Below are 22839 nucleotides of genomic sequence, written 5' to 3' on the forward strand. Positions count from 1 at the left end.
TGTGAAGATATAGAAAACCTCGCTACTAGCCTAGGTTACTTATCAAAATTAGAATGTAGAGGGAGAAAAAAACTTTGTAAATCCTCGTTGTAAGCGGCTGTGCTGGCTTCCCTCCCGGCTGGCAGGCGGTGACGGTGTGGTCAGACTCAAACAGGCAAGCAGAGCAGCTCTCAACTGACTGACCCATAAATGAGAGATACTGCGGAACTTTATATTGTCGCGCCAGCCAATGAGCGCTGCGCTGCTGTGCCGGGCGCTCCCACCGAGGGAGGGCCGTGCACGCATGTTCCTGTTTCTGGCATGTGTGGAGTGTGGAGTGGAGTCGCCTCAATTAACTCCTTAGTGATGTCACTCGAGCAATTGTGATGTCATCACTCATCAGTGATGTCACTCGAGCAGTTTTTCACCACGGAGCGAAGAATTTACATAATAAAGTTTCATGTCAGCATAAAAAGCTGGATAAACTTAGTATAGGTTTTTTTTTAATTATTATTATTTTACCCCAATTTTCTCCCCAATTGTACTTGGCCAATTTCCCCCTTGCTGCCCCGGTCGCTGTTCCACCGTCTGCCGATCTGGGGAGAGCCGTAGACTAGCATCATGCTTCCTCCGACGCATGCACAGTTGCCAACCGCTTCTTTTCCCCTGACAGCAGGGAGCTTCACCGACAGGACGTGGGACTCAGTGGGAGGATCACACTATTCCCACCAGTTCCCTTCTGCCCCGACCAGGCGCCCCGACCGACCAGAGGAGGCGCTAGTGCAGCGACCAGGACACATAGGACCTACCCTCAATCCGGCAATCCGGCTTCCCAACCACAGACACAGCCAATCGTGCCTTTATGGACTATAGGTGGGTTTAACCTCCTCCAGTACATCCATTTTTATGAGCCTGTCTGGCACATAAATGAGCAAACATGTATGTATCTCGGTATGTATTTGTCTCCGTTTCATTTTCCTCAGAAAGCGTCGGCCTGACAGCATTCATATTTGGCAACCGAGCAGAAGGTGACAGGGCAGGATTGTTCAATTAGGTTTAAAAAAGAGGCTAATAGTGGCCAAAATAAGTGAACACAGGCTCAGCACCATGGTCCATGGACAGCTCCATTCTTAAGCTACTGATACAGAGCACTGACTTTGGGAACCTTCTTCTTCTGTGGTGTTTTATGGCAGTTGGCATCCTTTATGTTGCATTACCGCCTTCTTCTGGATTCTCGTCCACTTTGGGAACCCTGACATGCTTTGACTTGTATATGAAGCAAAATGATAGATGAAGCATCGTGTTAGTTCATGCAGGACATGGAGGTCATAGGCTACGCCACAGATGTAATCGGCTGACAGCCTGCTGATTGGATCAGTGTTGAATCATTCACCAATCACATCCATTCTGATAACAAGGCGGTCCATTGAAATATGGCTCCCTTCTACACTGGTCTTTGCTACTCAACACTGCCACACACACCACTGCTGCTGCTGGCAAAGCTTTGCCTCCACCACCCCAGCCTCCACCTTTCTAGTTCAGTCTTAACATGGCTCAAAGGCTAAACATGCGTTCAATGTCTTACTTCTCACTCTTGTATACCCATGTGGGGATTCTGCATTGCGCTCCCTGATTAGCTTAGCATGCTGCTTGGCTAATCCAGGGAGCATCTTCTGTAATGAGCGGAGCCATCAGCGGCAAACATGACTGTATCTCCATTTGTTGCAATAAATGGGTAACTCTATGACGAGAGTGTTCCTGACTGAACTGATGCCTTGACCCATGATGCCGGTCTTCATGTTACATGACTACCTGACGAGTGTCTGACCTAGATTTATCGTACACAGTGCTGAAAGTGACATTATTATTACCCCCCCACTTCACCTATACTTACCTCGGCCCACTGACATTTACTGTTGCATGGAAACTCTACATTGAGGAAAGAGGGGGGAGGGGGAGAGAGAGAGACACACTGAGCAAATAAAGAAAGACAGAATGAGAGAGAAGGTCAGAGATAAATAGAGAATGAGAGAGATAGAGAGAGAAAGAGGAGAGAGAGAGAATTCATCGCTTATCCATATCAAAATAATGTCTAGGTAGAGTCATCATTGTTTTCACACGGCTGAGTATTCCAGACCCCATTCACACACTCAACACAAACAGGAAGGCTAGAAGAAAATCATATTCCATCATTTGTGTGGCCAGCCAACATTCAACTACAAAAAAAAAACCCCAAATCATATTCCCTCTGCCTTGGAGCCAAATAATTTGCATAATTCAAAGTAAGACGTGGTTGAGAGCACTCGCATTATGTAAATCAGGGCATGATTAAAGAATATTCCATATACATGAGTGCAATCACGAGGTGGAAATAATGTAGCCTATTGGGGATGCTGGACTATATTAATTGCTCTTGATCATGTCACAGTTCACTGACGCTGCAAAGGAAAGATGAGCTCATTACATGAATTTGGAACACAGGTACTTCACATGGTGCAGCTTATTATTATGCTAACTGTATCTGGAATGGACGAATGAAGTCTTCACTTTTTGACAATTGTGTACAACCTCAATAAATGGGGTGCGTTTGTTTTGGTGTAAAACCTGCTCGGATCCTTTCAGTCACATTAATCACACTGATTTGGACTCAATAATCAACTCAATCGGAGTAGATTTTTTTTTACAAAAGAAAACACTGATGTGCTGCCACCTCACATTTCATTTGATTTGCATTCATCTCAGTGGAGACTTCTACTCTCTCACCCTGCTTGCATCAAGAAATCCTTCTGAGGGATACCAGTGTTTCAGTACCTGAGATGAAAGAAATACTTCTGAGGGATACCAGTGTTTCAGTCCCTGAGATGAAAGAAATACCTCTGAGGGATACCAGTGTTTCAGTACCTGAGATGAAGGAATCAGTGTCACATTTACTGCAAAAGGGGTCGTATTGCCCTCTAAAGGTGCAAGAGAGAAAGTGCAGTCTAAATACCTTTCAGACCAGGGGCCAAATGCATAAAACTCTGTGTATATCTAGGTCTAGAAATCTGTGCACACCCAAAATAAAATGTCACCCAAATTCACACTTACTGTACATTACCCAACAAATCTGGGAGCTCATGTTTTATTTGCTCTGCAGATTGCAGATGCATTCACATTTGCTAATTGGTATGGCGATGGCAGGCTACCGATAGTGTATAACCCATCATCAGCATCGTCCTCATCATCATAATTAAAATTGGCTAACGGTGTTAGTCACGTTTGGGCTAAAGATGTTACTCACGATTTTGCAGTGTTAATCACGTTTTGTGTCATGAAACGTGACGTAAATCATGACATCATCAGTGACATCAACAGTTATTTGTGACGTAAATCGTGACATCATCAGTGACATAATCAATGATGTCATAAATCCCACAACATGTGGCACTCATGGCGCATCGTCTCCACCCTACATTACATTACATTACGTCATTTGGCAGACGCTTTTATCCAAAGCGACTTACAATAACACATTTCTGTCAGCAATAGAGCAATCAACTATGGAGCACAGTCTATGACAACTACAACTTCTGAAATCGAGCATGCAAGTGACATGTGACGCACATCCTAACATCATCAGTGACAGTGATGTCATGAATCCCACATGTTGCGCCCATGGAGCATAATCCCCAGGCTAGAAATCGTGCACGTGCTACACAGTGACATCATCAGTGATTTGTGACATCATGGACACATGTTGTGCCCATGGCGCATCATCTCCAGAGCATAGCATGCGAGATTGCTAGCGGCCAAAATAGGCATACATGCTGTCATTGTGGTACTTATGTTTGGAATTGTAGTGAAAATAATATCATTTTTCTGCTGGGGAGTGGGGATTCCCTGGCTGGACCCCACTTTGAGAACCACTGCAGATTGTCCTAAGTATCCCGGGATCCGGATCAGTAATCCTTCATTCTTTGTGAATGAAGTAAATTATATGCACGAAACTCAATCTGGCAGTAAATGCTCCACTCACCCAAATAGGAAGTACAAGTACTCTTACTACATATACCATGATCCTCTCTTCAACGGCATCACTTCCGCCTTTTCTTCCGTTCTAGAATGAAGATTACAAGGTTGAGTAAAAAGCCCCTGTCCATGGTACGACAAGCTTTGAGGAAGTCAGCTAAACTCTTGAGCTGACATTGGATCTAATCTAATCTACAGCCAAATTCAATTCAGTCGTGTTTGTTTTGTCTGATTCCTTGACGTTTTACTGTTCGTTCCATGCACTAACTAGCTACTTCCTCGTTGCAGTGACGTATTTTTCTTACCCTTGTCTTATTGGTTGTTGTACCCCCCTCTTCAGATTTTCGCGCGCGCTCTAATAGCAAAATACACGCCAGTGTCACCCTGTCCTGTGGTGGTAGTCTCGCCAGTTTGAAACTATTTTACCTGACTGCCGGAGACATTGTTGTAGAAATGTCATCTTCAGATTATGACCCGGCCTCTCTGCCGGATTTATTGCCTCTGTACTACCGACGACTCTTCCCATTCTCCCAGTATTACCGCTGGCTTAACTATGGAGGAGGTGAGTGTCATGCTTAGCCAGGACAGGGAAGCTAGCAAACCAAGGATAGACCTCACGTTAGCTTAGTTAGCTAACAACTAAGTTAGCTTACGGGAGGAATGTCATTTATGACCAGCATTTATGCATCACATTATGCACTTGCTTGCTTTAATACCAGCTATTTCAAACTATGATTGACTTGTGTACCCAGAGCATTGACATCTGTTCACTGTTGACCAGTCCAAACAGTGGTACTACTATCTAGTACCTTAAAGTGGACCAAAGAACCAACAATAGTAGAGATGGGGCTAATAAACCATGCTTCCTTTTGCAATTTCAGTGCAGAAGAACTACTTCCAGAATCGAGAGTTCTCCTTCACCCTGAAAGATGACATCTACGTCCGCTACCAGTCTTTCAGCACACAGACTGAGCTGGAGAAGGAGATGCAGAAGATGAACCCTTACAAGGTTGACGTCGGAGCAGTGTACAGTCACAGGGTACGGCTGCTCGCTCATACCTCGGCTTTCATCCGTTTTCTTTTCTTTTCTGTGTGTTACGCAAACTCGCTGTCAAAGCATCCAGACTCAATAGACACATGGAGATGATTCCATTCCATCTCTCCTGTCAGATCCCCCCCTCCAAGTATATGAGGTATATGTTGTTGTTTTGTCACCCACAGCCCAATCAACACAACACTGTCAAGTCTGGGACCTTCCAGGCCCTGGAGAAGGAGCTGGTGTTTGATATTGATATGACAGACTATGATGATGTCAGAAGCTGCTGCAGGTAATTACATTACTGTATATAGTTAATTGGTTGATCGTTAGAAAATACACATTCATCCACTCCTGATACATTGTTATAAACAGAGTAAGTACATATTGACAACAAACATAGTAGCACATACTGACAGAGAGTGCAGGGACAACTACAGCTTCATATTCAGTGAATTAAAGTTATAAAACATGAGTATTGATATACAATCTACTTTCAGTGGTGCAGACATTTGTTCCAAGTGCTGGACCCTGATGACCATTGCTATCCGTATCCTGGATAGAGCTCTTCGAGGTTTGTTTGTCAGATTTTTATTTTATTTTAATCCCATGCATGAACTTGTCTTCTCTCTCCGTTTCATTAATTTAATAGTTTTGCAGAATGGTGATTTGGCAAGGACGTGTAATGATGGTTAAACATCTCATAACTTTGCTGTGCTATTCCAGAGGACTTTGGTTTCCGGCACCTGCTGTGGGTCTACTCTGGCAGAAGAGGAGTGCATTGCTGGGTGTGTGACGAGGCTGCCAGGAAGCTCTCTGTAGCGGCACGCTCTGCAGTGGCAGAATACCTCAGCCTGGTGAAGGTAACAGCAGAGATGTCTATTTTCTATTGCTCTATGGCACTCCAATAAGTCATACTGCATAAACACTGAAAAAGCACTAACACACTTGTTTTAGAGCAGAACTGTGATCTTCATGTCTCTATGAGGAACAGGGTAATCGGTACACTACTACACAACTCCAGTTTATTGTAGTCAAATGTAGCTGCTGCTGTGACTGAATAGTTGAATTGATCAATCTGCTATGTATTGCAGGAAAATGATTTTGACTGGCACATAAAAGGGCCACGTTTCAACCAGCTTTGTATTACAAAACTGGTCTTAACGGACCGGGACCGATGTTTCAGCAACAGAGTGTTTGAAAGTGTGTTTTTAACTGGAGCAGCAGTTTGGTAAATCTATCCACATAAACTCCAGCCCGCTGGTTTCTTTTATAATCCTTTGAAAACAGTGCGATTTATCCTGTGTAGCAATACTCAGGTGAGGAAAAATACTGGAGAAGAAGGGGCAGCCAGGCTAGCAAACCAGCTCTCTGGCCCCGGTTCTGTGCTGTAGTAGTCTCGCTGGCCAGCCTCCTCTCCCTTCCGTCCGAGGAGTCTGGCGCCACAGGTCTCCATTAACTGGGATAAACCCTCCCCTGCTCTACTCTGCTCTCCCATTTGAGCGACTGTTTCAGTGGCAGCCGGATGTCCGCTCCCGGCTTATTACAAGCTCTGTCATTTGCTCCGACCATGTCAATCAGAGCGGCTTCCGCGCCCTCCTCCCTGTGTGTCGCTGTAAATAGTGCCCTGCCACCGCAGTGAAAACAACAACGCTAATTAGCTAGCAAGCTAACGGCAAAAACATACACGCTAGCTCGTTGCTACACGCTGAAAATGGCAAGTTGGATTGTTTGAAACTATTTTCCAAGGGCACTGCCGCTAAGCGCCGCCCATCGCAATCCCACTATGGAGACCTGCAGCGCCAGACTCCTCGGACGGGAGAGGAGGCTGGCCAGTGAGACTAGTGTTGAGGTGGTGTTCTGTGTGGTCTGTGGAAGTTCTTGGTGGGCGGTTGTGGTTGGTGTTTCCTTGGCTAGCCCGATAGTGGTCGTCGGTGTTGCTGACATCGGGGAGCACTCGGTGGGGGTAGCTCAGAGTTACTTGTTCTTTGAAACGTGAACATACTGTATCACTCGAGTCAGTGACGCGTGCTCCACAGCGTTTTCTCTGGTCATAGGGCTCCAATTTCAAAAATAATTGCACATTTCTACTACATAGGTTACCTAGTTTTAATAAACCATCATGTTCACAGGCAAAATGATTCTTCAATGACCTGGAGATATCCTTAAGGAGCCATGAGAAAGTTAACTGTAATATTCTTATTATTATGTGTGATGTGACATTCCCCCTGCTGCTGTTTTATAGGGTGGAGAAGAGACTGTGAGAAAAGTAGTGCTGACAGATCCAATCCATCCTTTCATCAGGTAAGAATCACATGATTCTCTCCTTACAGGCCAACTTCAAAATGATGTACCGGTATGCATGTTCTTAGATTGCAATTACTGTCATCAAGATTGCTTGCAGAAACTATTGTTTTATATTAATTTATTTATCTGTAATCCCAACAGAGCGTCTCTGGTAATGGTGGAGAGCTACTTTTCCCAGTACGCACTACAGGATCAAGACATAATGGGCAACAAGCAAACTCTAGACAAAGTGCTGGCACTTCTGCCTGAAGATATCCTTTTTTAATGTGCTACCTTTTTCTGAAGAACACACACAAAATATATTGTTTTCTGAATATTATCATTACAATATGGACACGGCTTTTCCCTTTTGTTTACACAGACCACAGAAATATTTAGGAAAAATTGACCGGACTTGACCTTAACTCAGCTCTTACATGTTAGAAAGGATCTGCTGCAGTACTTCCAGACTGAGAAGAACCCAGAGAAGCGCTGGGGAAGGCTGGTGGCCCTAGCCAAGAACAAACGGGTTGGTAATCAAGCCTGCGTCACATAATGACAACGCTTTGGCCTCTGATTTGTTGTTTACTCTCATTATAGCAAGAGGGTGTAGGTTAAACCCAGAGCCGTGTAGATAGAAGAGTCCCGACATCTCCATTCACTCCAATGGACCAGTTTTTTACTCTCCAGAGTTCCAGGAAGTAAGGTCCTGGATTAAGCAGCACTGTCGAGTTGCAGCAAAATAGAGTTTGTGTTGTACTCTGAAAGGGTTTTCCCCCCCTTGAATCAAATTGTACATTATCAGCTTTATTTTAGCATGCAAAAGTAGCGCGAGACCCATTCCTGGCTGTTCATTGGCTAATGAGTCTTGCATTTTGGTCCTACGCTGACGCCACTCTCTCTAGAGGACACTAGTTAAACCCATTGATACCTGATGCAGCATTTGCGTGTATATCCCTCATTTGTGTGTGTATCCCTTTAAGACCGCGAACCACGGTTCGCGGTCTTAAAGGGATACGCACACAAATGTGACAGCGATACATCTTCCCTCCTCCAGGGGACTGTGAAGAAGGGCCAGTACTTTGAGAAGGAGATCATGCTGCAGTACTGCTACCCTCGGCTCGATGTGAACGTCAGCAAAGGGGTGAACCATTTGCTGAAGAGCCCCTTCAGCGTCCATCCCAAAACAGGTGGGGATAGATGTCGTGATAGAGTACTTTCTTTATAATGTCATGTAATATTATAATGTCATGAAGATGGCATGGCCGATACTCCACTAAGAGAAGGCTGAGTGTCTCACTGTTACGTCTCTCTCTTTCCTCTGGCCAGGGCGCATTTCTGTTCCCATTGTCTTCAAAGAATTGGATCAATTTGATCCTTTTGATGTGCCCACAATCAGGTAAGTGATGCGTAAGTGTGTCTCATGATGCGCTGTTGTGCAGAACATAACTACATTCCATACTCACACTGGAGCTGATATTGTAATATGCGATGTTGCATTTCTTTAGTCTTATCTGCGAGGAGCTGGATCGGCCCAGGGCAGGCGAAGAGGAAGACAAGGAGGACGCCAAGGATAAAGAAAATGAAACGGATGCCACAGAGAAACGGAGGATTAGAGGTAGATGGATTGGTGGTTTTTATCTCACCTCACTGTAAACTGGGCTCTCATTGGCTGTCGTTGGTTGTCTTTGCTCTTGGGGTGTATCCGTGATCCTCATATACAGTAACCTGTCCGGATTTTATTTCATAAATATTAAACATGTTTAATATGATCTGTGCTGCTCAGATCAGTTTGTGAGTCGATCAGTGCGGCTACATAAACCCTCAACAATGTGCAGAGCATCTGCCCTGAATTATCGGGGGTGTCCCAGTATAATGATAATCAGCCTGATCATCTTCTAGCGTGTCTCAAGATCTTCCTTTGACTTTGCTTTTAATAAGCTGTCCTAAAAGGAATACATCGAGTTCATTGTATATTTTTCTAGTTAAATTGGCCAACAGAATGTGTCTGCTCACTGTGCTTACTTTTCTTCACAGACTACAAACGAACGAGCCTGGCAAAGTATGTGACATACTTTAACCAGTTTCTGGATGGAATGGCTCGCTCACGGAAAGGAGAGCTTCTTAGAAAGAGTGGTAAGTTTTAGTTAGGGAGTGACATGTTGAAATGAGGAAAGGATGTCGTGAGCATTTGTTTATTTAACTATTCCCTTTTGATATATTTTTTTCTGCAGATCTCCAAGACTTCTGAATTGGCTCAATGATCAGAATGTGATAGATACACTTCTGAAGATCCACTGTTCACAGTAACATTACTTATGACAATTTGATCAAGATTTTGTTGCTATATGGTCACCAATGATCATCCAATCTTACACACACACACACACACACACACACACACACACACGTTGATCCCCTTTTTCTACTATTTTGTTCTACATGACCATTGTATATTGTTTGTCTCATTGTGCATTATATTTTCCTATTGTACAGTCTTTTATTAATACATTTGTCAAATGTGATGGAAGTTTTCTGTAATAAAAGGGAGTTGGAGATGAAGAAAAGAGTTGTCTTTCCACTTTGTTTGCAAACAATGCACGATGTTCTGTCACCCATCACGTGTGTTGCCTGCAGTATTTACAAGGTGCAAAGGGGCAGGACCACATTCACATTCAGTTTTGGTGTCTCAAGTTGAACCAAGATTCTCAAGGCCATTTTCCCAATTACTGGAGTTGGCTCCATTCAACTAAGAAATGCTATCATGCTTGATAATAGAATGGGCAGGTTCCAGAGATAACAGATTTCCTGTACAAATGAGGACCAATTAAACTAGCCACTATATTCTATCAGATCAAAAGCATGAGAGTAGTGCTGATAACAGCAGCTTGTACATTTCCACACAGTGCATTACAGTACAGAAGGTTATAATATAGTGTAATTTCCTCCACATGAAAATACTGTAAATATTTTCTGGGTACCTTGGCTTTAGGAATGTGTTTGTTTTTTAATACTCAAACCAGTCATCTGTAAGAGCAAATTTAGTATATTATAAATGACGACTGACAACCAATGCAAGGTGCAGCCAAAAATACTAAATCGAGAAAACACAATAGAGGCACAACTCTTGCTTTGAATTAACCCACCTCCCCTTATTATTAATAACAATAATACAATTTCCTTTTTCCATACTGGGGGGGGGGGGGTGTACTCACAGGCACAGCAGTTTCAATGTTTACGTCTGTTTTTCAGATAGACAACAGTTCTGTAACTTTAATTCTCCATTGTTTTGTTTTATTAATAGCGATACATTTGTTTTCGTCATTCATTCACATAGGTTAATTCAGAACAACCAATAAAGTGACCCGGAAGAAGACAGCAGCGTGTTTTAACCGGATATCACTGCGAGCCAGGGGTCACAAATTCTCTTTCACAGCCATCTTGGATATAGCGTTCTAAGTCGGTAAGTGTCTCTGCTGACAATCTAACTTCATCTAACAATTTATACACATTCTCATGTGTAGCAAATATTCGATATGTTTAAGGAGAGTCCAGCATTCAGCCTGATACATCCATTTGTTTCCCACGCCCTCTACTTACAAAAATAGATGCATTTGTATCGCCGATTACTGGCTCAAAATGGGGGAACAGGATTACCAGTTCACTAGCCAGACAGCTTTTGTTGCTGACTAGCTTGTCAAGGCCGCAGTTTATTCGCATTCGATTGGTATGACAACTAGCTAGGTACTTTAAACACTATGAGTTAAAACTGCTGGGAAAGCCATGGGAGAGTAGTGACTTGCCCAGGTGTGTTATGTAGCTAACGTTAGCTCCCCCGGCTCAGGCTGACACATTAAGTTAGCTTGGTTTCCATTGGTTAGAGCCTGAGCTCAGCAGCTAAAGCATGGGTGCAACCAGATATGACAACTAACGTTAGCTACAAGTGCGAGAATTGGCTAATGCGATGTAACATTAGCGATCTGTTGTGTATCAAATCAACTGACCCGAGTAAACACGAGGAGTAAGACGACACTTGGTACTACTTGTGTAATGTTGTTTTGCATCATGAGAGAATGTTTTCACATGGCGTCTGCTATAAATTGCTTATTTCGTCTTCTCAACAGCAACCATGCCTGGCGAAGCCACAGAAACGGTCCCAGTCACCGAGCAGGAGATGCAGCAGCCTCAAGTTGAGACTGGTTCGTACAAGCCCAAACATAACTCGCATGATTTATATTAAACAGAAGAGCAAATGGGGTCCTGGAACTCAACTACTTGTTGACTGGTAACTGTGTTAATGGCCATTAAGTCAAGTCTGCCTCCAGCCTTTTATTGGGTGGAGGGTCAATACTAGATCACGTTTTGTTTCAGGGAGTTGACTGTCAACTAGCCGGACACCGAGTTGGGCTAACAGGTGATAGTTCTTGAAGCTGTCACCAGACATCTGTTGGGACACTTCCATGGGACTCTTTCTTCAGAGGACCTTGTTCAGGCAGCTATTCTTAATCACAATCTCAGCACTTTTAAGGGCTGTCCACTGAAAGTGTGCTCTCAAGTTTTTGTTGGAAAAGTTGACTGGCCATTGGATCTGGACTGAGCCCCCTCTGTCTACCCAGAAAGCACTTGCACCAGTATTTTGCTCATTGAGATATTGGCAGCAGAATTATCTGCTTTACCACTGCATTTCAGTGGCAGCGGGACTGAAAACATTTCGCTATAGTTATTATATTTGCAAGCCATTCAGTGTGTGGCATAAAAGTTGTCATCAAAACAGTTAAAACACTGAGGCATGTGCTTCTTGGATGGACTGAAATGACTCCTAATTTACATTAAAATAATGCAATTCACATTGTCAGAATTTGACGTTTACCGTTCGACAATTTTCTGTCGTGCATATCGCTTCAATTGAAGGGTAATCCAGGACCCCTTGTTTTCACAAACTCACAATGTGGTGTGGTGACTTGCACTGACAACTGGGTTTAGCACGCAATGCATGGTTATTAATGATGTATTTTTGTGTGTGCAGAAAATGCAATGAAACTTGGAATTAACCTCATTACTGATGGCACAGATTTGGTGTTATGTAATTTATTTTAACTTGGCCTTAAGATATTTTATTGCAGCCTTATGTCCTTAATAATATGACCATATTGACACAAACTGTTGCTACATATTGCTTTTTGGCCATTGCTCTAAACACAATTTATTTTTTATTTTGTGATTGTGTTGAGCACTGGTAGACTAACTCAAAGGCTGAGTTCAGTCAAAGGATTAGTTACTTCATTTTCTCATCCATAAGTCATTTACTCAATCATGGAGTATTCACTTACGAAGAAATATACTGGGGGAATGAAACAAACCAATAATAATAAAATAAAAAATCACATCTTTAAAAGTTATCTTCATAATCCGTGTTAGATTGCGCTCTGCTCTTTCAACCTAAAAACGGAGTTTAAGTTCAAACTTAATGAGTGAAGAGTACAAATTTTCTTCAAAACAATTAAAATCATATTAACATGTCAGAATTCCCCATCATAGTATACATATTACAGTAACATGTCAAGTTTGTGTGCTTCATTTTCACCATTATGCAGTTTCAACCCCAGACAGCGGTCAATACTTGACAGTGCTCTAATTAACAGGGTTCTATGACTAATTAACAATTGGGTCATCTTTCAGTTGGGATATGTTTTGGTTGCCATGGGCTTGAACAGAGTGAGATTAGATTGAATGCTCTCTTCTATGAATAAATAACCTTTCAAATAGGAATATGATTTGTCGTCGCCATTTCGGAATCAAGTAATAGCGTCTTTAGATAGCATGACGTCGTACAAAAATGTACCAGCCATGTGTGATTTTGCAAGTAGTGCAGTTAAAAATAAGTCTTGAGTTTTCCTTGCTCTAGTTCGTCTTGGTCTGTAGATGTGCGTTTTATTTTCTTGCATAGGCTATTATAATAATAATAATAATAATAATAATAATAGTAGTAGTACTTTTTGGGATTACGGGTCGTCTTCCAGCGTTCATCTCACGTTTGGACAATGCATGGTGTTTGGGACATGGGCACATATTCTTTTTGAGTGCGCACAACACCCCCTTTTTACACTGGTAAATGGAGAGCTGATTCTGCATCCCTCACAAACACATTGGTTCTGTCAACGTGTTGAGCACACTCCCTGTATTCACTGTAAGTGTATATTAAGCTCTTTATTTGCAATTTTGCGGTGCGCAAGCAAAATGGCTCCTCTCACTTCTGCTATGACTGCCTTCCCCCCCCTCTCGTGCTCCTCTTGCTCTTCCTCCATTAGCTGCAAGGGTGTTGAATTCTTCTGCTCCTCCTGAGATGCCTGTTCCTATAGTGAACAAGGAATCCCCACTGGAGACCCCTGTGACTCCAGAAGCTTCTGTTGCTCCTCAAGAGACAGACTCCCAACCACCACCTGAAGAAGCCAATACCGAGGTTACTGGTGATGAACCTAATGGTCCTCCAACTCAAGACATCACAAAGCAAACTGAAGATTGCAGTGTGGAGGAAACGCCTGTCTCACCGCCACTGACCACTGCCGACCCAGTAGTGACCGCTGCCGACCCAGTAGTGACCGCTTCCGACCCAGTAGTGACCGCTTCCGACCCAGTACTGACCGCTGCCGACCCAGTACTGACCGCTGCCGACCCAGTACTGACCGCTGCCGACCCAGTAGTGACCGCTGCCGACCCAGTAGTGACCGCTGCCGACCCAGTAGAGACCGCTGCCGACCCAGTAGAGACCGCTGCCGACCCAGTAGTGACCGCTGCCGAATTGCCAGTGACCGAAGAATCTGTGACCCCTGCTGAGGCTCCTGATGCCACAGGAGGAACACACACGCCTGAACAAGAGGCTCCCACTGAAGCTCCCGCCGAAGAGTTAGCTGAGAGTCAGGAGTCGGGCATCGTTGCTGAGGAATCTGCCAGCCAAGCGCTTGAAAATATTGCTGTTGAAGGTTGTGCAACGTCTGTTGGGGAAGAACCAGGTGTAGTGGCCGAAGAGATTGCCGATGATCCAAAACCAATGCCGGCTTCTGAAGAGCCGATTGCCGACAGTGTAGATGGGAAGGCAAGCGGTGTGCCAGAGCCTGCAGTGGAAGAGCCAGAGAAAAGTTGCCCGGACACAGCTCTCGAAGAACCTGAAACATTGCCTGGATGCGTGAACGTTGATGTGGCCACTCGAAATGAAAATCTTGACGAGGAAGAAGAGCCACCTGTCATTGTCATCTCTGAAGCCCTGCGGTCAAAGGTGACCTCTAATTGTGCAGGTCCGTCCCTTTCCACCCGGCACCTGTCAGGTGGGTTATCTTGTGTGAAAAGCTGGAGCTACTACCCCTCTCTCTTCCTCCAATTCTTTTTTTGTTGTAATCCTTATTTTTTTCTGCGTAGTTGAATCGCCAAAGTTGGCGCTTTTTACACATACCGGTAGTCACACTGATGTCTCGCAAACATGAGCAAGGTTATACACGACCCATAGCTGGTTCATTTAACCCATTGATACCTGATGCAGCATTTTTGCGTGTATATCCCTTTAAGACCGCGAACCGTGTGACATGGTTCGCTGTCTTAAAGGGATACACACACAAATGCTGCATCCGGTATCAAGGGGTTAAATTGGACAATGACCAATGGCAAAAGACAATCTCAGCAAAAAAAAAAACTTTTTAATAAACAAATAAAAATAACGTTTTACTTAGTTGTCATACTTGCTGGCATAGGATTCAATAGCTCCTTTGTTATGGCCTTGTGGCCAGCGTCAATCTGTCATTCATCTTTTCCTTGAAGCAGGCCAGTCGATTAGAGCATAACCAACCTACAACCTTCTTGGGCTGAACAGAACAGTCCTGTGCTTTTGTGTTGCTCCCTTCTCAGCTGTTTTCATCTTTGTAGAGTAAAAACACTCCCATCAATTAAGATGCAGCTAAAGACTTCCTTGTGGCCAAATACCTGACATTCATCCACTCTTAACTGGTTATTTAAATGAGCGAAGATTGAATTACATAACAGCAATTGTTTAGCCCACATAAAAATTGCTAACACGCGTAACAGGAAAATGATTTATGGTAGGGCGCTTGACATTTTTGATACGTGTTGCTCGACAGAAATAAGAGTCGCACAATCTTTGTAATTTATGCTTCAGGGGAAAGGTTTCAGTCGTCTCCATAGCGACCGGGCACCCGGCCCCTCCTCCCAGCTCCAGCATCTCTCCACTCGGCTCCACTGCGAGGAGGAACCTGGTGTCCGCTGGCCGTTCGTTTCCGATAGCTTACTGTAACATTTTCGCCTTCCTGAGTCCAAATCACTAGAAACATCTTGCCTAAAGGCAAAAAAATAACCCGTCCTCTTATCTTCATCTCCCCGCCTTGGTTTTGACTGACCGCGGCTAGCTCCGCTTTTCCTAGAATCGCTCTGCTCCTCCACTCCACTAAGGTAGCTGTTGGCTCAGTCAGGCTGGCTGTCAGACACCGCAACACTGACGGAACTCATCACTACATACTACATGATGACTATCCAATCACATTGTGTGACAAAATATGAAGTGTCCGCGACATAACATTCTCCAGGTATGCCCCATGAAATAAAAGTGTCAACATTTTTCTCTTGCTAAAGACGTCATATCTATCGAGCAACAATTTCAAAAGTGCCGAGCGACGAAGCATGAATTGGGCTTTAGTCTTCAAAGATAGTAATTAATTATATCTGGAAAAACCATTGGTATGCACTTCCCATATAAGTAAGTTTAGCATACCCGTGGGATTTCCATGATCACAAAATGTTTTGAGTGGTATGCCTTGTAATTACTTTTCTTTCCTTTTTTCCTTTTTTTTTGCATCTTCACAAGATATGGAAGTGTTTTTTCTGTAGAAACTAGTATGTAGTGTGCATTGAGTGGTGTTTTGCATCCATTTCTGAAGATAGGCTGGAGTGTTCTTTTCCTAACATTGTGAAGGATATTTGCCCCTTGGTTTATGATCATCTAACCCGCATGAGTAAGGCTTTCACTCTCCCCCTCAGAATAAAACATTAAAGATCTTTTTATTTTATATAGCTACACCTCCTGCCCCAGCAGCCTCCTCCTCCCAACAACCAATGGCTGCTTCTGGTCCCGCTAAGCCCAAAGGCAAAGATGCCAAGAGTGGGCCGGGGTCCTCTGCCCCAAAGGCTGTCCCTGGCAGAAGAAAACGCTCCTCAATGTCTGCCTCTTCCTCCTCTCCCACCTCCCCCAAATCGACTCCCTCGTCCGCCCCGCTCACCCCCCTCCTCTCGTCTCCCCTCGCCTCCTCGCCCGGAGGCGCTTCTGCCGCCGGTCACAGCAATCGCTCCGCCCCGAAAGTTGTCAAGGCTGGCAAACAAGGAAAACCTAAAAAAGGAGAGGCGTTTGTGCCTGTGCCTGCTCCTGCCCCTGTCGAGTGCAAGGCCACCCCAGCAGGTGAACCACCGGTAGGATCTAAGCCAGACCCAAGTGTCGTTGAGGCTAAACCTGCCCCAGTTGAGCCAAAAGAACCGTCACCCCCCGCTGTGAAGCCTGTTGCAGCTCCTGTTGCTTTTAAAGTGACGTCAAAGCCTGCTGCACCGGCTCCACTTTCCTTTGCAGATGCTCTTTCTTCCAGCCCTCCCAAATCAGTGGAAGTTAAAGCAGCTTCGCCAAAAGCCGCCCCTGTTATTGCGCTCGTAGATGATGATGATCTTCCTCCACTGATCCCACCTGGGAAGCCATTCAAGATGCCCGTTTTCGTACCCCCTGTTCAGAAAGACTCCGGTGCAAAACCTGAAGTTGTTGAGAACATTGCTAAACCTGCACAGGCTGCCCCTAAACCTGCCCGTGTAGAGGTTGCCACGCTAGCTGCCGAACCAAAGCCAGCACCTGTTGAGGTTGCAAAGGCTGCACCTGTGGAGGTTGCCACGCCCAAACCTGCACCAGCGGAGGCTACTGAGCCCAAGTCTGTGCCTGTTGAGGTTGCCAAAACGGCTGCCGTTGATGCTGCTAAACCAGCTGCCCAGGCCAAACCTGCTTCCATTGAAGCCGTTCAGGCCGAGCCTTCTCCCGTTGAGGCTGTTAAACCAGTTGCTGAGTTCAAACCGGTCACTGTTGAGATTACCAAGGAAGCTGCTGAACCCAAATCTGCTCCTGCAAACGCAGACATTGAGGTAAAACCTGCCTCTGTCGAGGTTGTCAAGCCGACTGCTGAAGATAAACCTGTTCTCATTGAGGCTGCCAAGCCTGCACCCGTTGAGGCTGCCAAGCCAGCTGCTGAGGTCGAGCCTACACCTGTTGAGGTGGCAAAGCCTGCACCTGTTGAGGCCAAACCCGCGCCTGTTGAGGCTGTCAAGCCTGCACCTGTTGAGGCTGTCATCCCTGCGCCTATTGAGGCTGTCATGCCTGCGCCTGTTGAGGCTGTCAAGCCTGTGCCTGTTGAGGCTGTCATGCCTGCGCCTATTGAGGCTGTCATGCCTGCGCCTGTTGAGGCTGTCATGCCTGCACCTGTTGAGGCCAAACCCGCGCCTGTTGAGGCTGTCATGCCTGTGCCTGTTGAGGCTGTCTTGCCTGTGCCTGTTGAGGCTGCCAAGCCTGCGCCTATTGAGGCCGTCATGCCTGTGCCTGTTGAGGCTGCCAAGCCTGTTGAGGCTGTCAAGCCTGCGCCTGTTGAGGCTGTCATGCCTGTTGAGGCTGTCATGCCTGCGCCTGTTGAGGCCAAGCCTGCGCCTGTTGAGGCAAAGCCAGTGCTGGTTGAGGCTGCCAAGCCTGCACCTGTTGAGGCTGCCGAGCCAGTTGCCGAACCAGCAGCTGAGCCCACACCTGCTCCCTTAAAGCCCACTCCTGTTGAGCCTACTGTTCCTGCCCCAGCTCCCCATAAACTCACATTTGCCGAGGCAGTTGCTAAACCCGCCCCTGAGGTAATCAGTCCAATCCCATCCGAACCGGTCTCAACACCCAAACCTTCCCCCACACCTGCTAAAAGCCCAGCCAAGGTGGAGCCTGTGATCAAGAACGACAAGGGTATTTTTCCTTTCTCTCCTGTCTGTCCTCTGTGTTTTTCCCAATTGTCAGTACATTCTGACAACTGTCTTAAGTGCTTAGATATACTTATTCCCTTCTTTCAAAAAAAGGCAATGTCTGTCAAGGTCTGCATTAACTTTGCTTCAAAATTAACTTGATACTGGCCTGTTTCAAAGATGTTACCCAATTGCTGAAGTCGGTGCTCATCCTGTTCAGATTCCAATTTGGGATGAAACAAATCTGCTCCATTGTCATTTCACATCAGTCAAAAATTGTCCCTTGTGTTTTGTATTGTCATCTGTCTTCTTTCTTGTTTTGTTCAAATAACTTCATTTAATCACTGGTAAAAGGGCAGTGGTACTGATAGGACGGGTGTTGCATTGTCTTTATGATGCACAGTATTGTGTATATTTGAGTTAAAGTTGATGTTTTAATTACATACAGTGCAGTGAAGACTTTTTCACAGACAGTGCAGACTGTTTCAGTCTTATGTAATTAATGGCTATTGCAGATTCCTGTTAACCTACATCCACATTTTCTCTTGGTTCTACAGATTTTAGGAAGCAGATGTCTTAGCATTTCACATACAAAACACATTTTGGTCACTTGGCAATCTATTTTTATTCCCCAGGTTTGATACAGGTTATTGAGAACAATTTGCAAGTGTAAAGAACACATGTATAGCACGGGCTGGTATGTTGTGACTGAATTGTTTGTCTATGGGTGGTTTCAGGATCTGGCACTGAGTCAGACAGTGATGAGTCTGTACCCGATCTGGAGGAACAGGACTCAGCGCAGACACAGACACAGCAGGCACAGGTGAGAGATGAATTCTGGTCCACACAAAAACCTTTTGAGCTGCTGCTATTTTGACTCTTCAGTGATGATTGATACAGTGACTTTCGTTCTTCTGAGCCTCCTGAAGCCAACCTTTCTGTCCTGAGAAGAGAAACTATCGATATTATAATTTGCATTACACTTAAAGGAACACTCTGCCCATTTTCAACCAGCTTTGTATCATTAGAACATCAGTAGTATATCAGTAAACTGTTTTGAAGTCTGTCATTTAATTTGACAGTTATTGAGTGTTTCAGTGACATCACTGGTCCACCCTAACTCAAATTAATAACTAACTCAAATCAACTCTCAATAACTGTCAAACTAGATGAATGATGAATAGTTTGACAGTTATTGAGAGTTGATTTGAGTTAATGAGTTATTCATTTGAGTTAGTGTGGACCAGTGATGTCACTGGTCCACACTTTAACACTCAATAACTGTCAAATTAAATGAGACTTCAAAACCGTTTACAGTTTTCTGATATACTACTGATGTTCTAATGATACAAAGCTGGTTGAAAATGGGCGGAGTGTCCCTTTAACTGTTAATGTTGGTGGTCATATTCCAATTAGAATAATTCCAGGGTCTATATTATTTTAGTCTATAAAATGTGGATGAATATTCTACCGTCTCCTACAGCTTGCAGCTGCTGCCGAAATAGACGAGGAACCTGTTAGCAAAGCCAAACAGAGCCGTAGTGAAAAGAAGGCACGAAAGGTAAGTTAAGTTATCCTTTAAGTAAGTCTTTTAGCTTCTCTACAATAATATTGTATTGTTGCTTCGCTGCTATCATGTTTGCCCCTGCCAAGGAGGGGATGTTTTTGGTCCCGTTAGCAGGATTGCGGAAAAACGACTGGGTGGATTTCCATGAAACTTCGTGGAAGGATGTAGCATGGTCCGAAGAAGAGCCCGTAAAATGTTGGCGCCGATTCGATTTGGGTCGAGGGGGGAGGGGCCAGGGCTAGGGACAAGAGGCCTTCACTAGTGATGGGAAGGTCGTAGAGAGTCGAGGGGTGGGTAGGGGGAGTGGCTAGGTGTATGTGGGTGGGTCGGGTTTAGGGTTCTGATCCGATTCACAAAATTTGCATATCTTAGCAGACTAGCATTGGCGGAGGTCTGTGCTCTTGAGTGCCATTCTAGTCGGGTTAGAGAGGGTGAGACTTGGCCACATATGAAAGAAATGTTTCTTTTTCTGCAGGCAATGTCGAAGCTTGGTCTCAGGCAGGTAACGGGAGTCACCAGAGTCACCATTCGCAAGTCCAAGAACATCTTGTTTGTCATTACCAAGCCAGACGTCTACAAGAGCCCTGCGTCAGACACCTACATTGTCTTTGGCGAGGCGAAGGTAAGTAGGCATCAGGGATCTAATCCAGCCTGTGAGGATTTTTAGTCGCATCTAGCTGTCGAATAAATCTCTCATCTGGCTTTGGCCTTTTATAAGGCAGCAGAGAAAAAAAGCCATTGAGAGATGTCTGTGATAAACGGCAGTCTATTGAAGATGGCACATATTGTCCTTCAGCTAAAGAGTTGAAGTGTTCTTGTCAAAGGATGTGCTGCTGATATATGTGGTCTCCTCCTTTACACCTCAGATCGAGGATCTTTCACAGCAAGCTCAGCTGGCTGCCGCAGAGAAGTTCAAGGTACAGGGAGAAGCCGTTTCAAACATCCAGGAAAACACACAGACGCCGACAGTACAGGAGGAGAGCGAAGAGGAAGAGGTACGGTGGTCTCTTCTGTTCACTTTAAATGGACAAACTAATGTGCACACTGAGCTCATATAGACATGACCACTTTTTCTCTCTAATTGGATGTATTGCAAATTGCTACTTTTTTTCATATAGGTTGATGAGACCGGGGTTGAGGTGAAGGACATTGAACTCGTCATGTCGCAAGCCAACGTGTCGCGGGCGAAGGCGGTACGCGCCCTGAAGAACAACAACAACGACATTGTCAATGCTATTATGGTAAGATTTCAAAACCGGTCTAACGGTTAAGCAAAATGACATGGGAGTCTTTATTCATTGTTTGGGTTTGGTCCAATTTCTGTGGATAATTGTAGTCAAAACTCTTCCGTGATGATTGACACAGTGACTTTCGTTCTTCTGAGTTTACTGAAGCCACAATTTCTGTCCTGAGAAGAGAGGAACTGATTTAAACCATGAAGAGGGTTGTTGACACACATTGGTAACGTGTCTTCTTTTTGTCCGTTTGCAGGAGTTAACGATGTAGCGGCACACTGGCGGCAAAGGGGTGAAGAAAGGTTGCTGATTTAATCTACGCTCGTTTATACAATTTATACCCAAGATGGAAATAAAGTTGTGGCTTGAAAAAAATGAAATTTTGTTTCTATGCAGTTTTCTCTTTGGCATTGCGGTCATGTGTGTGAAGGTGTGCGTTTGTGTTCATGTCAATTGGTTAAAGGGGGGGGGGTTCACAATGGAGTGGATGACATCACACTATTGCATCTCTGGTCACAGCTATTGTAAATTTGCACTTGTTTATATACACTGTATATATACTTTGCTGATATGGATGTGTGTGGAGGGGGGGGGGGGTGCAGGGATTCTTAGGCAGGTATGACTGCACAGGTGGTTGAACCCGGGCCTTCTGTTTGCTGGCTGGACATCCTCCTTTGGCTGCTCCCATTAGGCGTCACCAGAGTGGATCATCTGTTGACCATCTTTTCCTGTCCTCTGCCTCTTTGTTGTGCCAACCACCTGCATGTCCTCCCTCACCACAGCCACACACCACCTCTTTGGCCTTCATCTTGCCTGGTAGCTCCATCTTCAGCATCCTCCCGATAACCGGTATCTCTCCTCCGCATATGTCCAAACCATCCTACATGAGCTATCCCTCTATGTACTCGTACCTAATCTTGTTTGTCCTTGTCACTCCCAACGAAAATCTTAGCGTCTTCAAATCTGGAAGCTATTAAACAAAATGAAGAATTTCCCATAAATGTTTTTTTGTAGTAGCTTCCATTGTAATGTGATGCAATGACTCCAGATCAATGCCAGAAGTTATTACTACACTGGACAAATAGGACATCTTTATATAGGATTTGAGTGCTTGTGTTTTATATTTATGGAAAATGCATGCTTTCAATGTGACGGAGTGATTAAAGGCAAGCACTAAAATAAAATCCAATACAGTATAAAAGTGTCCAGTGTAGTAGAAATTTCTTGTATTGATTGAGTCACTCCACATTACATTGGAAATTCCATTATGTGTATCTTTGAAAAGTCGTGGAAATGTTTAGAAATGTTAACCATGAAAAAGTGTGGGAACCCCGACTTTACTTATCTTCCACACTCCAGGCTCCTCAACCTTCTCATCCCCGAACATAGTCCACGGAGACTCGTCATCAACCTGTCCATCACCTGGTTGATGGCTGGACAGGGTTTGTCAGATCTATGAGAATGAAATAATTGTTATGGGGCTTGGGGGCTGCAATCAAATTATTTTAAAATTACTAGATTTTTTTTTACGAGTGGATGACATCTGTTTCAATATAAATTCACCTACTTAAAATTGGCTCTATATTTTACATAGGCAAACGTAATTGTCTGCTACTTGACCATAATAAAACATAAGTAACGTACTAGCTACTTCTTGGCAGATGCTGTGTATATTGATAATAATAGTTGCCGCCAGGCTTCAAAATCGA

General features: G+C 44.4%; 2 protein-coding genes across 3 annotated transcripts; both read left to right on the forward strand.

Moving 5' to 3' along the window:
• Positions 1-4382: 4382 nt before the first annotated feature.
• prim1 (DNA primase subunit 1) lies at positions 4383-9723 on the forward strand. Its single transcript, XM_083641544.1, has 13 exons — positions 4383-4549; positions 4869-5026; positions 5209-5315; positions 5524-5597; positions 5750-5886; positions 7269-7327; positions 7472-7583; positions 7749-7838; positions 8367-8499; positions 8639-8708; positions 8818-8927; positions 9347-9445; positions 9544-9723. Exons 1-13 carry the CDS (start codon positions 4441-4443, stop codon positions 9558-9560), a joined length of 1275 nt encoding a protein of 424 aa, XP_083497670.1. The 5' UTR covers positions 4383-4440; the 3' UTR covers positions 9561-9723.
• Positions 9724-10734: 1011 nt separating this feature from the next.
• On the forward strand, positions 10735-21510 carry naca (nascent polypeptide associated complex subunit alpha). 2 transcript variants are annotated; one of them, XM_083642451.1, is made up of 9 exons: positions 10735-10772; positions 11434-11508; positions 13618-14631; positions 19066-19151; positions 19812-19889; positions 20371-20517; positions 20762-20890; positions 21014-21136; positions 21387-21510. In XM_083642451.1, exons 2-9 carry the CDS (start codon positions 11439-11441, stop codon positions 21399-21401), a joined length of 1662 nt encoding a protein of 553 aa, XP_083498577.1. In that variant the 5' UTR covers positions 10735-10772; positions 11434-11438; the 3' UTR covers positions 21402-21510. The 2 variants fall into 2 exon arrangements, with proteins under 2 accessions (XP_083498577.1, XP_083498578.1); XM_083642452.1 differs by lacking the exon at positions 13618-14631 and having other exon boundaries at positions 10738-10772.
• Positions 21511-22839: the final 1329 nt, after the last annotated feature.

The sequence above is a fragment of the Poromitra crassiceps genome, assembly GCF_964638095.1.
Source record: "Poromitra crassiceps genome assembly, chromosome: 8".
Classification (NCBI taxonomy): Eukaryota; Metazoa; Chordata; class Actinopteri; order Beryciformes; family Melamphaidae; genus Poromitra; species Poromitra crassiceps.